This window comes from Myripristis murdjan, chromosome 16, assembly GCF_902150065.1.
Source record: "Myripristis murdjan chromosome 16, fMyrMur1.1, whole genome shotgun sequence".
NCBI lineage: Eukaryota > Metazoa > Chordata > Actinopteri > Holocentriformes > Holocentridae > Myripristis > Myripristis murdjan.
The window spans coordinates 14,127,378-14,145,824 of record NC_043995.1 but is presented as its reverse complement, the minus strand read 5'-3'; the positions used below and the strand labels follow the sequence as shown (position 1 = coordinate 14,145,824).

The 18,447-nt window shown below is 43.6% G+C and overlaps 2 protein-coding genes across 4 annotated transcripts; both read left to right on the top strand.

Moving 5' to 3' along the window:
- The first annotated feature begins 1,751 nt into the window (after positions 1 to 1,751).
- pnisr (PNN-interacting serine/arginine-rich protein) lies at positions 1,752 to 9,002 on the top strand. Of its 2 annotated transcripts, none has more exons than XM_030071924.1 (12): positions 1,752 to 1,881; positions 2,434 to 2,542; positions 2,732 to 2,875; positions 3,068 to 3,303; positions 3,687 to 3,849; positions 4,559 to 4,749; positions 4,979 to 5,116; positions 5,207 to 5,306; positions 5,956 to 6,009; positions 6,376 to 6,570; positions 6,912 to 8,049; positions 8,622 to 9,002. In XM_030071924.1, exons 2-12 carry the CDS (start codon positions 2,455 to 2,457, stop codon positions 8,653 to 8,655), a joined length of 2,481 nt encoding a protein of 826 aa, XP_029927784.1. In that variant the 5' UTR covers positions 1,752 to 1,881; positions 2,434 to 2,454; the 3' UTR covers positions 8,656 to 9,002. The 2 variants fall into 2 exon arrangements, with proteins under 2 accessions (XP_029927784.1, XP_029927783.1); XM_030071923.1 differs by having other exon boundaries at positions 2,732 to 2,908.
- Positions 9,003 to 9,609: 607 nt separating this feature from the next.
- Positions 9,610 to 17,196, top strand: coq3 (coenzyme Q3 methyltransferase). Of its 2 annotated transcripts, none has more exons than XM_030071794.1 (6): positions 9,610 to 9,885; positions 10,329 to 10,466; positions 12,098 to 12,197; positions 13,601 to 13,867; positions 15,189 to 15,348; positions 16,252 to 17,196. In XM_030071794.1, exons 1-6 carry the CDS (start codon positions 9,716 to 9,718, stop codon positions 16,443 to 16,445), a joined length of 1,029 nt encoding a protein of 342 aa, XP_029927654.1. In that variant the 5' UTR covers positions 9,610 to 9,715; the 3' UTR covers positions 16,446 to 17,196. The 2 variants fall into 2 exon arrangements, with proteins under 2 accessions (XP_029927654.1, XP_029927655.1); XM_030071795.1 differs by having other exon boundaries at positions 9,856 to 9,991.
- The last annotated feature ends 1,251 nt before the right edge of the window (positions 17,197 to 18,447 follow it).

Sequence of the window (18,447 nt, the reverse complement as noted above, 5' to 3'; positions counted from 1 at the left end):
ACATTTTGTAAGAGCTACAGAAAAACTGCACACCAGTCCCTTCATGTAACACCCAGCACTGAACATACACATTAATGAGAATCTGTACAATTGCCCAAACTTTTTTCGCTGATTATCATTGACTGTGTGGTATTAAATTAGATTTCCACCACAAGATATTGAGTTGTGCATACACACATTCCCACAGATATTACAGTACATGTTTTATTAGTTAATCTGAGAGGTCAGCAGGTGCTACCTGGCCATCTTGCTGTCCCCTGTTTGTGTGTTGATGTGTTTGTGTGTGTGTGTGTGTGTGTGTGTGTGTGAGTGTGTGAGAGAGAGAGATACACTGACTGCTTGACCTGTAGGAGGACAAGGCTTTTCAGATAACATGATTTTGACTTGGGCAGGTTGGTATAAAAATAGAGCCATACAGCTCTTCTGTTCAGTCTCCACAGCACAATGTGCCTGAATGTTATGGTGGAGATGATCGCAATACATTCTATTTCCTATGTGTTCTTAAAGTCATGTTAAACCTCTGCAAAACTCACATGTGAATTATAATTTACATTAGCAAATTAAAATGCTGCATTTAGAATCGTATTGGTTGAGAGGAACATACCTCCAATGTCTTTGGCTTTAAAAGGGTATTTTTTTTCCCAACCCGAAGAGAGGCATGTAATTTTTTTTACCTGAATTTGAAACACTAAAATTAAGATGGCGTTGTAAAATTCTCATATCAGTGATGCTGATAAGAAAACTGTATTTTTGTGGCTTTATCGTTGCTTTCCATGCCACAGTGATGATCTGTGACCTGTGAGTGCCACACTGGTGTGACTACATCCTACTGTCTCAGTTACTTTTAATTTGCTGCTGGAAATGGTATTATTTTCAGAAATCCTTGATATTAGGAAGTTTTCAACATTGTTGGGTGTATGCACATGGCACTCCACGTATTGCTGTCTTATTTTTATTTTTTTATTATTATTATTTAAATTGTATTAATTGTGTTAAATTTCTTGTTTACCCGAGTAATCTTGAACGTATTTGAACAGGTAATCATCACAATCATCATCATCGTCAGTTTATAGAGAGACCGGCAGGAGTCAAAAGGCTTGGATGATGCATTCAAAGGTTCCTCGTAAACTCCTACTTTCGATATCCGAAATTATAAATATACAAGAGACTGGAGACAGAGCGCAATTAAGTCCCACCCACGCCGGGGATGAGGGGTCGCTCGTATTTTTTGCTTGAAATTCTGTCCCAGTGATTGTATATTACATTCAGCGTCTTCTTCTGAATCTAGCAATACAAAGTCAACGGAGAATGAAGAACTGCCTAAGCTCAAATGAGACTTTATTGTATTGGGAGGTTCTGACATATATGAGAAGAGATAAAAAAAAATGCGTTCTCAACTAGAGTGTGATTATTCTGCCAAAATTTAAACATTATCTCATTCTAGCACTGTGCACGCATGTCAGAACTGCTTAACAGGTCAGCTCTGCCAGCATGAGGCTTTTATTGCTTACATTTAAAACAAAACCCCATCCATTCTTTGCTGCTGTAAGCCTCACAAAAAAAAGAGATGGGCAACAAGTCACGAGTGCTCATCTGGAATGATCTAAAAAGTAATAATTATTTACATGGACTGCTAACAATTTCCACATCCTATGCGTCAAATTATAGTAGGTACGCTAGAAAACTCCTCTTTCCTGGCCGTCATCACTTTGCGGTGCTGATGCAGTGACATTTAATTCCCACATTTGCGGCAGGACATGAAGGCAGCAGCAGCCTCTGCGCTCCGGAGCACACTTCTTCCTCCCAAAGACCCGAGAAGCTTCACGGAGCAGCCATTTTGATTTCTAACCTCAACGGCGGGGAGAAGCTTGTCTGGAAAAGGTGGGGAGACCTCAAACACGGCGTAGAACCTGCTTTCGTTCACCTCCTTGTGTTAACATCTGACTAAAATGGAGAGTAAACAGCATTTCCCACATCCTAAGATAATGGTGACGCTAGCCTGTGAGCTAGCTAACCGTTAGTTATCTTGTGCTTGGTTTAGCCGAGTTAGCTACCTGCTTCCTTAGCTTGCAGACAAGACACCAGAAGCAGATTGGGATCTCAGGCGATTTGTTTTTATTTGTCGTTCACTGGCTGTCTAAAATGTGTTTCTGGTAACACTACATCGCCCACTAAATGAGCTGTAGCTGTTATCAGTTATAAAGCACCGGTAACCTCCAGTGCTTCACATCTACCAAGTGTTAGCTAGCGAGCTAACGTTAGCACCAATTATTTTTGCAGGATTGTTGGCAAAACTAACACCGGCCCTCACCTATTTTGGCATCTCGGCGCTGATATATACGTAACATAAAAACTGCATTAGCTTGTTTGATGTCAGCAAGTTAGTGCTGAAGATGCAAACCAAATTGTGACCCCCTGTCGTCAACGTTGCAGGCGTGAATCCTGTGCAGACTGATGTGGGACCAGGGAGGACAGCCCTGGCCGCAGTGGCCTCTGAGCCAGCAACAGTGGATGCAGTCTTTTCAGCACCAGCAAGATCCAGGTCAGCAAATACCAAATCTTAAGACTTATTTCACTGGTAATGCTCCACATTCACAGAGCTAATTTGACGATGCAAACATGGCTCAGCTTGCAGTGATGGTAATCACATGAAATGCCTGATATAACCTAAATATAACCATACCCTCTGTAGGACTCTGATCTTGAAACCCTCACTTTTGGCTTTGTGCAGGTCAAGTGGACTGGGCTGCCCTGGCACAGGCATGGATAGCACAGAAAGAATCGACAGGAGCAGACCAGCAGAATCTCCAGCCCAATGGGCAGGAGATCCCTGGACTTGAACCTGTTGGACAGAGCAACCATGGAGCCTTCCAGGGTGACCCATCTTTTGGCAGAATGTGGCAACCGGGTACACATTAAATAGACACTAGAGAGCTAATTCTCTCTTATAAATGTTCATATGTAATTGATAGGATTCATTTAGCCACAGTTCCTTTTATGGTTATACCAAGAGGCTTACATTACACATTGACAAACATAAAATATTCCTTTTTTCCCTCATTAATAGAATGGGGATTGCATGGCCAGCCCCCTCCTCCTCCTCCCCCTGATCAGGCTTGGATACCTCCTGGGTCAGGACCGATGGACGTGGTGAACCCTAGCGAGGACAGCAACAGCCAGGACAGCTTGGAGTTCAACTCTGAAGCCCACCACGGGGTTTACCCCCAGAACAGCCATGGGTATGGGGCACAGCCCGACAGCTACGCCATGGCCCCCATGGCCATGAACCAGTTTGATTATCAGGTATGCAGATGCCACAGTAGAAATTGTTGAAGCGTTTGGGTTTTAGTGTGCCAACCAAGTAACACAGGAAGGAACAGTCCATTGAAACTGTGCCGAGTGCCAGCATCTAGGTGTATTCCACAGTAGATCAGTCATTGCTTTCTTGATGCGGTGCAGAGGAAAGTGTTCGCTTGTTGAGGATCACGCATGGTTTGGTACATTATTATTAGCTGATTTTTCACACACTTTCTAGCCCAGTAAGGAGCAGAGGATAAATGGCGGCCTCCATGTTCTGCGACAAGGCAACAGCGCCACATTCTGTGAATGCCGTTTGGTGGCAGTAGCAGAGTCCATTCCGTGCTTTGATGTGCCATTAATTTGAAATCTGTGTTGTCCCTCAACAGCATGGAGCTGCTTCGTCCTACGGCCCCACACCCACAGGCTTCCACCCCCCATACTGGCAGGGCCCTCCCCAGAACAGACGGGACAACAGACCCCCCGGGTTCAGAGACCGACCCCGGTCCCCCATACAGCTCCCTGTCAAACAGGAGGCCCCAGCAGCTCTAGGTGAGTGGGTCCTTACTCACAACATAACAATCATACGAGGGTAATGAGCTGTCAGACTGCTTTACTTGCATGACTCTATTGTTCATCACTTTATGTGATAAATAATTCTTTGTGGATTAGTGCAGGGCTGGGTATTGTTACTGATATGATGATTAGATTCCGATTCACAAGGTGACAATTGGCTTGATTTTTGATGTTATATAGACTGGGTTAGGGATTGTGTTAGGGCTTCAGTTGAAGAATAATACTTTTACCTAGTTACTTTTATTGTTTTAGTTAATGCTTAACAAATTAACTAAATTTGTTGATTTGTTAAGCATTAACAGATTAAGCTCTGGGCTCTGGGACATTTACCTTAATTAACCTGAACTGAAGACTTGCTGCTGGTGGCTTCAGTGGACGAGATTTAGTCTCACTTGGTCACCTCTACCCAGGTGTAGATGCAATAGCTAATAGGGTTTTAATAACGCACACATACACACACACTCACTCTTACTCACTTGGCCCTGCTTATTACCAACTGTGTAACAGACCCACATATTAGCAGTGTTACCTCTTTGGTCTTTTCCCATCCAAAAATGACTTCCCTGATTTTCCTCATTGATCTACAGCTTGTTATTTATTGATAGTAAAAATGCTAAACTGGATGTGCTAAGGGGTGTGTTTGTTTAATCACAGTGTGCTGTTACTACATTTTTACTACCTTCAGATGCTGTGAAAAGGCGCACACTGCCTGCATGGATTCGAGAGGGCCTCGAAAAAATGGATAGAGAAAAGCAGAAGAAGCTGGAACGAGAACGAATGGAGAAAGAGCGGGCTGAAATGGCAAAAGATGAAGGCAAAGTGGATGAAGCGGATGAGGGAGGTGATGGGCCTCGTATTCCACGCAAGAGTAAATTTGTAAGCATTCCATTTCTGGCCTTGACAACATAGATTGCTTTTCTTTTGAAAAGAGGTGTTTATGTCCTGTGTGGCGTGTTGTGTTGAAGGTAAAAGGTAAAACATCTCAGGTTAGTGTGTTAGGGGACTGTTTGTCCTTGCACATTTTCCAGGATTGTGGTTAAAATCGCTAGCAATGATGTGTTTCTGATGTTTACTGAAACTTAATGTCTTCATTTATCTACATCAGGACAGTGATGATGAAGAGAATGAAGACGAGAATGATGAGAAGCCCTCCATGAGGACAGAATTTGCTGTCCGGAGCCCATCACCTCCTGCCGAGGACAGTGAACCTGAAATGACTGAGGAAGAAAGGGAGTTCCAGCTGGTCAGTATGACCTGTCAGAACATCCTAGCTCCATACATTTTCATCATTAATGTGACTCAGAGTAAGAGTGTTTTCTTATTTCTCCTGTAGATGGTCATTACAAAAACGCTGCTGACAGAAATCCTCCTTGAGGTCACTAACGAAGAGATCCAGCATGTGGCCAAAGAGACTCACCGTAAAGCCACCAAAGGTCTGCTCTTGTCTTCACCAGCTCATGCATCACCTGTGCCTGTCACCAAGACATTGTGTTTAAGTCTGAAGAGAATCCATTCTCTGTTTCATAATCTCTCTAAATTATACTCAGTTGTGCCCTGTAAACTGGGGTGATTGAGCAGCAAACTTGGGAGAATATCTGTTATGGAATGCATTTTCAACCATTCTCTGCTAATGCATCAGAAGAAGAGAGAGAGCAGAGCGTGCCTTATTAAAAACAGTTCTTTGAAAACAACTGACAGTAAATGGCTCTGTAGAGCCTGCCGCATGACTGTACGTCTGAATAAAGTCTCACCATTGACTCTCTCTGACCAGCTCCCTCTTACAGTTACAAGTGACTTCCCCCATTGAAGTGACATTGCATTAGTACAGAGTGGTTCTTTCCCTCCTGTCCGACTGTTTGATTTGGATTGTGTGACAGACGTTTGTTTGTTAACCCTCTCTCTTCTCTCCATTTTTTTTCTTTTTCTTTTCTTTTCTCTTTTTTTTTTCTCTTGTTACCAACGACAGCTCTTGTGAATAGTGCTTTATCTCTGACCCCCTTCTCTAGCAACTCTCTTGCCTTTGAGAAAATGGTGGCAGTATATGTTTTAACATGTTGTTCCTGTTGTTGATGTGAATCAAAGCTCCTGCAAAACAGCTGGCACAGTCAAGTGCACTGGCTTCTCTGACTGGTCTCAGTGAGTATCCCTTTTTCTATCTCTGGGGGGAGGTAACTGAGAGGGGAAGGGATCAATGGGGAAAAACTGGTGGGGCAGAAAATAACATCCATGTCATAAACTGATTAAGGAAGAACTGGGAACCTCAGTGATTGTTTTGAATTTAGTTTTGCACTTTGCTGATAGAAGCATGCTCCAATAGTAAGGTTGAGTATTTTTTTTTTTTCTTTTTAAGCAGCTTATCACCTTGAAGTACAAAGTTATACTGGTCTAAATGCATTTGATTGCGGACATGGGTTGGGATGGAGGGGTGCTAAAATTGGAAACTGTGAGAATGATCCTTTCAGCTGCACTATGCTCAACAATCTTGGGGATCTGTTGTGGCAGGTGGGCTTGGCGACTATGGTTCAGATGAGAGTGAGGACGAGGACGAGCGCAGTGTCCGAGGGTCTGAATCCTCCGATACAGATGAGGAGGAGTTGCGCCACCGCATCCGGGAGAAGCAGGATGCCTTCCGCCGCAAAGAGCGGGAGATGCAGCAGATACAAGAGAGACAGGCTCAAGAGGCTTTGCTCGCACGTGGTAAGAGTTAAAATTAGCATTTCTGCTTGTTTAAACTGGGAACACACATGTCTGATTAGACCGATTAGAAACTGTATGATCCTGAACCAAAATAAATCTGGAATTTGGATGAGAGTTGGAAGAGCCCAACCCAGGCTATTTCTGTCTCAATCAAAAATAATAAAAATCCAGTGTTTTAGATGGTCCTGATTGATTCAGGAATTGACAAACCTCAACCCCAAACTAGTGCTGATGATGTCAGATCTTGAACATGAATGGCATTCAAAGGCAATCAGCCTTTACGTCTCATAGTGTGTTACCCTCTTTGGTTTTAACCTTAGTCTTTTCTGTTTTGTTCACAGAAGAAATGATGGAGAGATTAAGCAGAGAAAGGGGGGATTATGATGAGGGTCAGTCAGAGAATTCACACAAACAGGAAGTAAGAGAGAGGGAGGCGGAGCCCCCAGTAGAGAGGCGTAGGTCCCATAGTGAGAAGGATGGCAGTGAGGGCAGGCACTCGGGCCGAGGGAAGGAGCGATCAGGGCGAGGCGGCAGTGATTCTCCAGCCAATGGCCACAGCAGCAGCTCCCGCTCCACCTCCAGTCACAGTAGCAGCCGTTCCTCTTCCTCGTCCTCTTCATCCACAGCCTCCTCACGCAGTTCTTCACGGTCTTCTTCCCCTCGAAGGAAAAGGAGGCGCAGCCGCTCTTCTTCTCATAAGGCTCGCCGGCGCAGCCGCAGCCACAGCTCCCACAGGCGTCACAGTGATCGTGGTGAGAAGGGCAGGGACAGACGAAGGAACAGCACAGAGCGATCTGGCCGCCACAAGAGCGACCGTAGCCCTTCCAGAGAGCGCAGGAGCCGCAGGAGTAGATCCAGATCCCGAGAGAGAGACAGGGACAGAGCCAGGGCTAGAGACAGCCGTAGTCGCAGCAGAGACAGAGACAGAGACAGAGACAGAGACAGAGAGCGGGACAAGGACAAAGAGAGAAAGAGGAGCAGGGAGCGCAGGGACAGCAGCCATAGCCATAGTAGCAAACACAAGCAGAAGGCCTCCAGTAAGGACAGGGAGAAGAGGAGGGAAAGGAGCCGCAGCCATGACAAAGACAAGAAAAAGAAGGATAAAGACAAGGAGAAGGAGTTAGATAAAAAGAGAGAGAAGCCAAAGACTAAAGAGAAAGACAGAGAGAAAGAAAAGGAGAAAAGCAGCTCTGTATTTGCCGAGGAGAATGGCAAATCGAAGAAAAGGAAAGAGAGCGACTCTCACACGGACTCTCAGAGTGACAAGCACTCCCGGCAGGATAGCAAAGCCAGCAAAAAGGGCTCCGCCAAAGCTAGCAAGAGGCGCTCAGACTCTGATTCCAGTAGGTCCCCCACCCCTGAAGTTAGCAAGGAAAAGAAATCTAAGAAATCCAAACGTAGCCGTTCAAGGTCGGTGGAAAAATCTCACAAGTCTGGTAAGAAGGCAAGCCGCAAACACAAGTCTAAGTCACGATCAAGGTAGTATTCGTTTTTTTTCTCTTTTCTTTCCTATTGTATGTCTTCCATTGTATGTCTCACTGTCATTTCTGTGGAGCCTATCTGACCAGTCATATTTTGAATATCTGAAGGCTGACTATGAAAATGGTTGACTTAATCTACTGTGTGTCCTGAGAAATTAATCTCAAATGCAATCACAACTGCATACATGTGTGAGCTTAAGACTGGTTTTATTCTAATTTCCCCATGCTTAATGGGAAGGTTTCATACATCAAAAGCAAATATGGCAGTTTTGATTCTCTAACGAGTCCCAAGAAGTCTCCATATTGCCCCCTGCTGCTTTAGTGGAGCCTATCTGCCTTGTTTTATTGAGCACCTTGATTAAATGTGTGTTTGGCTGTCTTGCTCAGAGGATGGCAATGATGATAGTTACAGTAATGAATGAGCTCTTAGTAATGACTATGTAGGACCTGCCAAACAAGAGTCTTGACACTTGGTGTTAATTTTTTTTTTTATTATGGACTGTGTTTTGTGTCTGAGTGGGTAAGTGTGATAAGTGCAGTATTAATGATGTGTCCATGCCTCTCTTTCAGGTCAGCATCACCCTCCCGTCGTAGCAGGCGCTGAGGAGCACAGTTTGATTCCTGATCTGTGCGCTTAACCTTTTTAAATTCCATGAGTTGAACAGGCTTGTCTCATTATAGAGGCAGTTGTGTAGGTGAACTCCCCCCAATTCCTTCCCCATACATTTATTGCATCTGTGTAAATATGTGTTTTTAATGTGCGACTGAAGAACAGGACATTTTGAATGCTAGGAATTTTTGATTTTTGCTTGTATCATTACGCAAAGATAAAGACTTTGTGGACACTAAAAACTGAAGTTGTATTATTTTAAAAACTTAACAGGATTAACTTTTTTTTTTTTTTTTTCCAAATACTACTGTAAGTTGTCCAATAAATCTGTTTGTCCCTTGCTTTGTCTCTGTGCCTTTTGATTTATCATGCTTTATGCCATATGTCAAGAGTCAAGTCAAGAGAGCTTTATTGTCATTTCCACATACATAAAAATGAAATACAGTACCATATGTAATGGCATAATTATCATAGGTCTCAATCCAGTTAAACAAAAACCTGTTAATCCCCAAATGGTAATTGGTTGCTGGGCAGAAAGCAATCAACAGTAAAACAACCATAGAAAATGAGCCGTCAATCCGGTTTGCTTTCACCATGATAATGATGTGCCCAGTCAGGCCGCCTGTAAGTACAAAGTGCTCTCAGCAGATGTATAATTTGGTGCCAACTGAGAAACAGCCCAGCGGCCATATTGAAGTTGAAATTGGGGCCAAGTAGATAAGCATGATCAGAATGTCTCCATTTACATTTTATAAAAGATTAACATAATTTCACCATGCCGTATGGTCTTCATTGTATAGAAGTGGAACATCGAGAAACACCATCCAATGTCACCAGGCATTACTGTCATATCTTGTTATTGTTAGCACGTTATCGTGCTTGTGGTAATTTCCCACCTCTGCTAGTTGTGCTGTGTATATCCTTTACGGTCGGAACTTTTCTGCCTGTGATGCTTGTTCCTGCCCGACCAGATGAAGCTGGAGCAACATCGGTCACACCGTCCTGCGCAAATGTAAACACACCAAAGTAAAAGCAGAGTGGGTGCGTCCTCAGCATGTATTCGGATAAGTTTGGGCGTCTCATGTTGGGGCTTTGCTGCCGGAAATCGACCCGTGTGTGTGGCGTGCGCAGCGCGTTCAGCTGGACCTCAGCATGTAAACAGCGGACACTGCGGAGGAGCGCCTGGCTGCAGGTCAAGCAACAAGCCCTGCCATTCCAAATCAGGTACACTGTGGGATGTGGGGTTGAACATGTCTAGCAGGCTACCCAGCAGTCCCACTTGTTTTCCTTCTTCTGTCCTTGGCACTGGCCTAATTGAACAGGGATGCTTGTGAGTACTAACTTGAGTCACCTAGATATGGAAACGTGAAGTACTTACCATAGGAAATCATGTGAAAAATACACCCTGGTGAAAAATACACCTGGCCGGTGTTTCACTAAGATGATCGTTTCTGTGCTACCTCTACCGGTTGATTTCATTAAGCCAGTAATATCAGTCACAGCCCCTTTATATTGAGTGGGTAAAGCTGCAGTAATTAGAGAGTGAGTGGATGAGCACAGTTTCCCAACGCCAGAGGGCCTGTGGTTCGACTTTGTGTCCTGTGTTTCAATGTTCATGTTTAGGCCAACATAATGCTCATCTCCTCCTGCCTGTCCCTCATCCACAGAGCGCACTCAGCCTCCCACACCACTCTGGACCCCAGTGAGGTGAAGAGGTTCCAGTCATTGGCCAGCAAGTGGTGGGATGAACAGGGAGAGTTCGGTGCTCTCCACGCCATGAACGACCTAAGGGTGCCTTTTATACGGTGTGTATTTGTGGGTAAAATATACATTATTGAGTCTTCAGGTTGTTTTTCTGTGTTTTCCAAGATGGCATGCCTAAAAGGCCCATCTAAATCACACCAGACTATAAATACATGATCGACTGGCAGTGGCCTCAACCAGTTTAATCAAGAAATGCCCAGAACATCAAAACTTGGTATTTGTGGGCAAAGAACATACCTGGGTTATTGTGAAAGAAGAGAGATTCAAAGTGACAGTGTTCCTCTACACATCAGCACATTTCCACCATCCGTGCACATATGCATGTTGTGAGGGCTGACTGCAGCTGTTTTGATTGATAAGCTCTGCTGTTGGGCCCTGCATGATAATCATTACATTATCCATCTGTCCGTAGAAGCCTTTGCTGCTCTCCCTTTCCCTGTGTATTGTCCTGAAGATGATGGTGATGATGATGATGAGTCCGTATGGTGACAGTGTGACAGATCTACTGCCACTGTATGTCTGAGTCTGGCTGATTTCCGTGATATGGCTCTGCCCTCAGGCCATGTTTAAATGAGACACAGCAGCAGCACTGCGGCTGTTGCTGCTTCATCTTATTTTGTTACAACTACAACTTCTTTATCATGTGAAGCCTCATTCCAAAGAATAAATCTGGACACTATGAATTATATACCCATTTATAGAGTGCCTTCTGTCCCTCAGGAAATTTCTTCTTTTCTGAAAGCTCGTAGCTTTAGGGATTTTGTAAATGCCATTGTTTAGCTATATGTTCTAAATTGTAAAATGGGATACCTAATTTAATTTTATCTTATGAGAGGCTTCAAATGAGACAGGATGTACCCACACAGGATGTTAGCAATTGGTGAGAAGTGCTATGTAAGGCAGGACCTCTGAAATAAACAAAAGTGTAAGCAGTCTATCCAGTGAGGACTCCCTGAAGGGGCAAATTAATGAAAATGTCCTAATGCACTGAAGTGAGTTTGTATTATGTGGGGCCTGGCAAAACTTTTATAGATGCACACATTCCCTCCATGCATTATGGTAGTGCACATAGTTTATCATCTCAGAAATGTGGTTTTGAAATTGTTTGCAGCTGAATGAAAGCAAATGTTATCTCAAGATAGGGAAATAAGTGAACTTTGGCAGTTAAACAGCTGATTGTGCAGTCTCACTAACCCATTGGCAGCATAGTAATTCATCATGGAGATAACTTGACGTTCATCATTTCAGTGTTGTGATGGGCTTGAGGCCAGTTAGCAGCATGTCCATCAACACCTGACACTCCCCTCCTCCACTGCTTGTGCCACTGTTGTAGCAAGCCAACTGAGTTTTAATGAGGGTGATGCATAAAGAGATCTTACACATGGCCTGAGGCAGATAGCCTCCCGTCAGGCCGCACAGGAGGGAAGGAAGGCAGGCAGGAGATATAAGAGAATTCGCAACTGTAATTTAGCGAGAAGATAATGTGTGTTTTCTTGGCTGGCTGACAGTAGTGCTCGGGGCAGTGTGAGTGACTGTGACAGCGAAAGGTGTTGAGAAATGTGGAGATTCATGCCCTAGCCTCTTCTATACCTCCTTAACCTAAAGAGCATTACAGCCAGCCTGCGGAAGCTTATTTATACAAATTTGTCCTATTTCTCATTTTTGTGTTCAGGGATAATCTGTTGAATGTGCACAGAGGGCATCAGCCAGGAAAACCGCTTGCAGGACTCAAGATACTTGATGTCGGCTGTGGAGGTGGCCTGCTCACAGAGGTAATACTGTGTGGGTGTGTGTGTGTGTGTGTGTGTGTGTGTGTTTGAGTGTGCAGTTGTAGTGAGGAGGTTAATAGACCTAGTTTGAATCAGAAGGACATGCACACTGATGCTGTGGTCCAAAATATACAGCCTTGCTCTTTTCCAACACAATCTCCACCAAGTCCCAATTGTTTGAATAGCCACATTTCATATCAGATTAAGCCTCTCCTTCCCAGAGAGACATCTGCTAGAGTAAAATCTGCTTTCACTGTGCTCTGAAGCCAGCCCTTACACATGCACACCGGTGGCTAAGAATACGCCTGAATGTCATCCCGATTCTCGTTCTCTCTTGATTTGACTGGTCACGGCTTGGTGGAGAGGACAGTTGGTCGTTTACAGTTGTTTATCTGTTTGTTAGTTTTGATAGCTAGCCAGCCAGGACAAAGCTCTTGCCTTGGCCTTCACATGAACTGAAGACATACCAGCAGTGGTGTGTGATCCGGCCAGACAAAATCAGGTCCTATATTTATATGGCTCTGTCAAATACAGTGTCATATTCAGACGTAGACACACACACACATACACACACGTGCTCACAAACACATAGTGTGTCTGGGAAGATTTCAGCTGTGCGAGTGTATCTCCGAGTGGCCTGTCGTTTTAGCCTTTGCCATCAAAAGGGATCAGTGGTGGGAGGATGGAGATTGGCCCTTGGGCAAGCAAGCAAAGCTCTCCTCTCATATGCACACATACACACGCCTGTTTGTTCACCTTTTTGTCCAGCAGGGGGTGCTGATTTTCACACACCAACCACCTTGACCCCTTGAACTCCTACTTTCCCTTTAATTTCCCCTTCAGTATCTTTCAAAATTAGAAAAAAAAAAAAAAATCATTTACCATATTGTACAACAATGGCATAACTATATTGTTTATCTGCCCGTTGCAACACTTCATTGATTCTACATCACACTTACACTGAGTGAAATATTCAAACTCAAGATGGAATTGTTTTATGGCTGCAGCATCACATCAGATAGAAGATATCTGGATCTCTTGTGCATCATTTTATACACATTTCCCTGGAATTCAGCAGGACATATTTGGGATCTTTGGAAACCTTGGAATCTCTGTGAAGATCCCAAGGTTTAGAATTCAATTTAGAATAAAGTTGTATGGGATTTGAATAAAGCTCAGCCACACAGCAAGCACAAGCCATCCACTGAAAGAGGCAGTGTTGAAGGGATTTATGTTTATAATTCAAACTAGAAGGTTCTCAGAGAATGCTAATTAATATTTAGCATGGTTGGAGAATTGAATACTGGCTGTATTACAGTGATCCTCTCCATCAATTAAAGATGTAAAATTCTGCATGATGTTATGATTTCACCCTTGTCACCTCTGCCTCCTACCTCATCCATCAGCCCCTTGGTCGCCTGGGTGCAGATGTGTTGGGCATCGATCCTGTGGCCGACAGCATTGGCACGGCACGGCTGCACTTATCCCATGACTCAGTCCTTGGTGCTCGGGTCCGCTATCGCGCCTGCACCCTAGAGGAGCTCTCAGCAGAAGGGGAGGAGGGCGAGGAGGAGGAGGGAGTGGGCCAGTTTGATGCCGTTGTGGCGTCCGAGGTGGTGGAACATCTGGCCGACCTGGAAACGTTCGCTTTCTGCTGCAGCCACGTGCTTAAGGTGGGTCACGTGACAGTGCATGTCTTTACTTGTGGCTGCTAGCTGTGAATATGTGACATGCTTCTGAGTCAGTGCATTGGACTGTTATCTCAGCATATGCTAATGCGCATGCATCACTTGTTTCTGTTTTTGGTGCATGCATGGAGCGCATAAATGGGAATTCACATAAGGACATATCCTTAACTCGTATAATATATGTGTAGGCAATTCCATTGACCAAACTTGTCTCAAGGGACTAGGTATTGTGGAGTCAGACATGTTCTGAGTTGCAGTACAAACAAAGACTATAGAGATCTGTTGTAAAATAAATAGCATTTATTTTAAGCAAAGTATGATTTGTCACAACAGCCCCCATAGCTTGCTCTAACTAGAAGCAAACAAACAAACAAAAAATATTCAGTAAGATAAGTCAGTAAACTGATTAAGTGTGGTCAAAAACTTTATATCACTGCTCTCGCTGAGGCCTACCTGAGCTCTCATTATCTGCTCTAATATAGAAGTTGTAAAAGGGAAACATGGGGAAAAAGGGGAGACAGACTCGGGTAAGACTCCATATTGGTTTCCCATAATATAATATAATATAAACCCACTTGATAAACCCAAAGCTCAAAGAAGTTACTAAACTGAATGTCTAATGGGACACTAAAGATTTTTAGTTAATTTTGACCATATTCTAGCGTAAGGGCTCCTACAATATATGTGGTTTGCACTGAAGCTTTGCATTCTGTAGCTTTAGCAAAAGCTGTAAACTGTTGCCAGATGACTGTAATCTTTTGGGTCAGTGGTAACTTGAGAGAGGAAAAAAAAACAAGCTTTCTAATCTCAACTTAATTCCGCTGCATTTAGTTAAGGCAATACCAGACTCTCTCTCTTTTTCTAGCCCAGGTCTCGCCCATTTAATGCTCTTTTGCCAGCAAACCCGTAAAAATGTAAAAACTTCAGGGCATCATTGCAGGGTTGCTTTTAGATACAGTCTTGTATTGTTGTCCTTCAGTGTGCAGCCAATGAACTACATAAAAGCCTTTCCCATTTCTCCCCTCTCTTCCCCCTCCTGTTGAAATTGTTGATCTTCACTTGACTGAACCTGCTGTTGGCAGAAGTCAGACTTCCGGTCTTGTGCTCTGGACTCTGTCAGCTGAAGGCACTAAATCCACTCTATAAATATCTCTGTGATTCCGGTAGCACCTCGCTTATGCACTTTGTACCTGCAGCAATGTATGATCAGTAAAATAGACTTTATGAAATGATCGCATCAAGGAAATAAACACTGTAAGCTCATCACACTTTCCAAGCTAAATCTGTCCCTGTTCTCTGTGTGCAGCCAGGTGGCTCACTCTTTATCACCACCATTAATAAAACCAACCTGTCATACGCACTGGGAATCGTTGCAGCAGAGCAGCTGCTGCGTATCGTTCCCAGGGGAACCCACGACTGGGAAAAGTTCATCAGTCCCGTGGAGCTGGAGCGCCTCCTAGAGTCTAGTAAGATCTCTTACTTTCAGCTTGTGTACGCTTCACATCCACACTGATATAACTCCCCCCTACTCAATTTAGAAGATGTATTCTACAGTACTATGGGTACTGTTTTTGTTGTTCTGGTCTAAATCACCTCCATGATGAAACCAGAAGGAACAGGGATCCCTTTTGTCTGTTTATTTGTCATGTTTATGTGTCACACCTGATATCTCAGACACCATTGAACAGTGTTTTTTTTTTTTTTTTACAAAACTTGTGGAAATGACGCACTTCATCACTGCATTATTGAATTTTGCAGGATGACTCCAATTGACCAAATGGGGGGAACAAGATAAAATATTTGCTGCAGATTGGCCCAGGGAGGGACAGCATAATCTGTAGATAAAAATAAGTTCACAATTGCTCTGTTTAAACTTATGTTGTTTTGCAATAGTTTGCACCTCTCTCCCTAAACTGGAGGTGTTACTTTTAGAGAGTGAGTCAACACTGGCAGAAAACTTCTATTGCACTGCCCTTTATGTAGTGAAATTTTGAGGTATATTGCACTTTTCAGCACTCAATTAATGATGTAGTTGCAGGTACTTCGCCATTGACAGCTGTTAAAAAAATACTTGCTGCCACATTGATTGGGTGTGGCCAGAAGTGCAACATCATTGAATGTTTCAAACCCTAGAGGGCAGTGCAGCAGAAGCTTTCTGCCTCAATGTTATTTCATTTTATGAATTTCCCTTTATTTACAAGTGTGTACTTCTTTTACTTATATAGAAGTTTGTAACTGATTATTCATCTCAAACGTCATGTCTGCATCATATCCTGGGCTGGAAAATATACAACCCAAGTGGAAAAAAAAACATTAATTCTGTCATGTTACTCTCATCCTCCTCTCTCTGCCCCGCTCTGTCCTCCCAGATGGTTTCTCAGTGCAGTCCATCCGTGGAATGCTGTACAACCCAGTGTCAGGAAAGTGGAGCTGGACCGACAGCACTGCCATCAACTATGCCCTTCATGCTGTCAAACTGATAGAGGAACCACAGCCGGACAGGGCCCAGGCCGACAACCCTGACCCAGAATACCGAGCCCACGCTGCATCCACTCATAACTGACCCAGACTGGTGGGGAATAAGTGTAATTAAAAAAAAATAATAAAATAGAAAAAGTGAAATATGAGGAGTCCCAGCTTCCTAGTGCCTTGCTGTGAGGCAGCATGTGAGACTGATGGTACTCACAGAAAAGGAAGGGAAGGAGCGTAGCAAACAGCCTTGACAAGAAGTCAGAGAGAAAGCAAAGATGCTGCATCGTGGCTGAGTTATCCTGAGTGTGAGGAAATTTCATGGTGTCATCGGTTTTCGGTCAGGTTGGGATGATGCATATGCTTTTCTGTAGGGCTGGCAGATTTTTGCAAGCTATTTCAGAACTGTTAAATATATGTTTTGTGGCATCAAATGTGAAATTGCTCTTCTGTTGTTTTTTAATCTGTTGTACTGAATCAGCATGCTGTGTTTAGACCATCTCTTGCCATATGTCAAAGCTAATATTAAATTATCCTCATAGCATTTCCAAAAAAATTGATTAGTATGAAAGCAATCTGGAGAAATTAAAATGAAGGTTCTTTTTGCAGTGGCAGCTACCAACTAATTTGATTTTATTGTGGTTTTGGCTGCTGGATTTTCAGAAGGTAAAGCAGTTGTCTGCACATGAGAAGGGGACAACCACATCCTCTGATAATAGGATTATAATTGGTTTCATGTGGAAGTATTACATAATCCAAATCAAGCCTCTGGCAGAGAAGTCATGCTTGCACAATGTTCTTCAAAAAAAAAAAAAAAAAAAAAAAAACTAGAAGAGTGCACTCAATAGAGTGCGGATCTCCGCCAGGCATGTCTCCCCTTCTCCAGGCCCTGGCTGAATTAACACAAAATCAGGCAATCCGGCAGAAACACAGGTCCTCCTGTTTTTTTGTGTGGGGGTAGTGTGTTCAGGCTTTGCCAGTGCATGCCGCGGGGTGTTCCGGCTAAAAAAACACAGTGGTCGTCTTCAACTTTTGCTGGAATGCAGCTTGACATCATACTGCAGTGGCCAATCACGTAAGCCAGCAATTAGACTAAATGAGTGGACAGCAAGCAGACAGGCCATGTAATGACATGCCCACACCTCCGTACAAACGTGCAGCAAGCCACTGGATTGCCTGATTCTGTCTGAGTGCAGCCTGAAGGCTATCCCATGTCTCCCAGGAAACTTGGGAGAAACTCGGGAGCAGAGTGTATTGTCAAACCTTTTTCAAATTATAAAATAAATTACTGTATGACTCAAATAGAATACAGTGCCCTAAAACATTTAGTGTTTTCTTGTTATCTCTTTATCTGTTTGTTTATTACACACATTATACCATGGATCAGGAACCTGTGGAATGAATGAATTAGAAGGATTGGCATATGGCGACTCTGTAGAGAGAAAGCAAAGGTAGTCTTTGAGCCAGACGGTGAATGAAGAGAGATGGTGGAATTAGCAAGAACAAACTTTTTCCAAAGGTTTTGATCTCTGCAACTGCACGAGAGGTTCTTCATCATACAGACATAACTGTGCACAAGAACTTTTTGGGCTGATAGACCAAGTAGTCTGTGAGATTTGCTGTGGACAGACACACAGTACCAAACACAGGACACATTATCTCCTAACACAAACCAAATACATGATACCCTCTAGGCTGCCGCCTGGCGCATATTGAAAAAGAAGCAACCAGGCTTTGAGAGTTGTGCAAAAGCCTGTTTTTCTTCTAGTGTGTTGGTCAACAAAATAGGTGCCTGGGACCACCAGAGGTCCTTAAGAACTTCTCTCACGTAGCACAGTGTGAAAATATGAAAATGTATAAGGTCCACTGTTATGATTGCGATCCCTCTCTTTATCACCCCACATATGCGGTGTGGGTTATGTAGCCTAATTCTAACTATAGCCTACCGTGAAAGATCCAATCAGCTGGGGTTCCCATTAAGCACCCAAATACGGACAGTTTTGGGGGATCCCTGCTTTAATGGATTATTTTCACTGCATTATTATTATTTAACACCAAAATATTATCACATGCGACCTCTCTACGTAAACAGTACC

Bases quoted from the DNA above. Each gene is read 5' to 3' on its own strand.
- pnisr (XM_030071923.1), top strand. From the start codon at position 2,455: ATGTGGGACCAGGGAGGACAGCCCTGGCCGCAGTGGCCTCTGAGCCAG. The intron at 2,909-3,067 runs GTACACATTAAA...CCTCATTAATAG, and splicing joins TGGCAGAATGTGGCAACCGG to AATGGGGATTGCATGGCCAG. The intron at 5,117-5,206 runs GTCAGTATGACC...TTTCTCCTGTAG, and splicing joins AAGAAAGGGAGTTCCAGCTG to ATGGTCATTACAAAAACGCT.
- coq3 (XM_030071794.1), top strand. From the start codon at position 9,716: ATGTATTCGGATAAGTTTGGGCGTCTCATGTTGGGGCTTTGCTGCCGG. The intron at 9,886-10,328 runs GTACACTGTGGG...CCTCATCCACAG, and splicing joins GCCCTGCCATTCCAAATCAG to AGCGCACTCAGCCTCCCACA. The intron at 15,349-16,251 runs GTAAGATCTCTT...CTGTCCTCCCAG, and splicing joins GGAGCGCCTCCTAGAGTCTA to ATGGTTTCTCAGTGCAGTCC.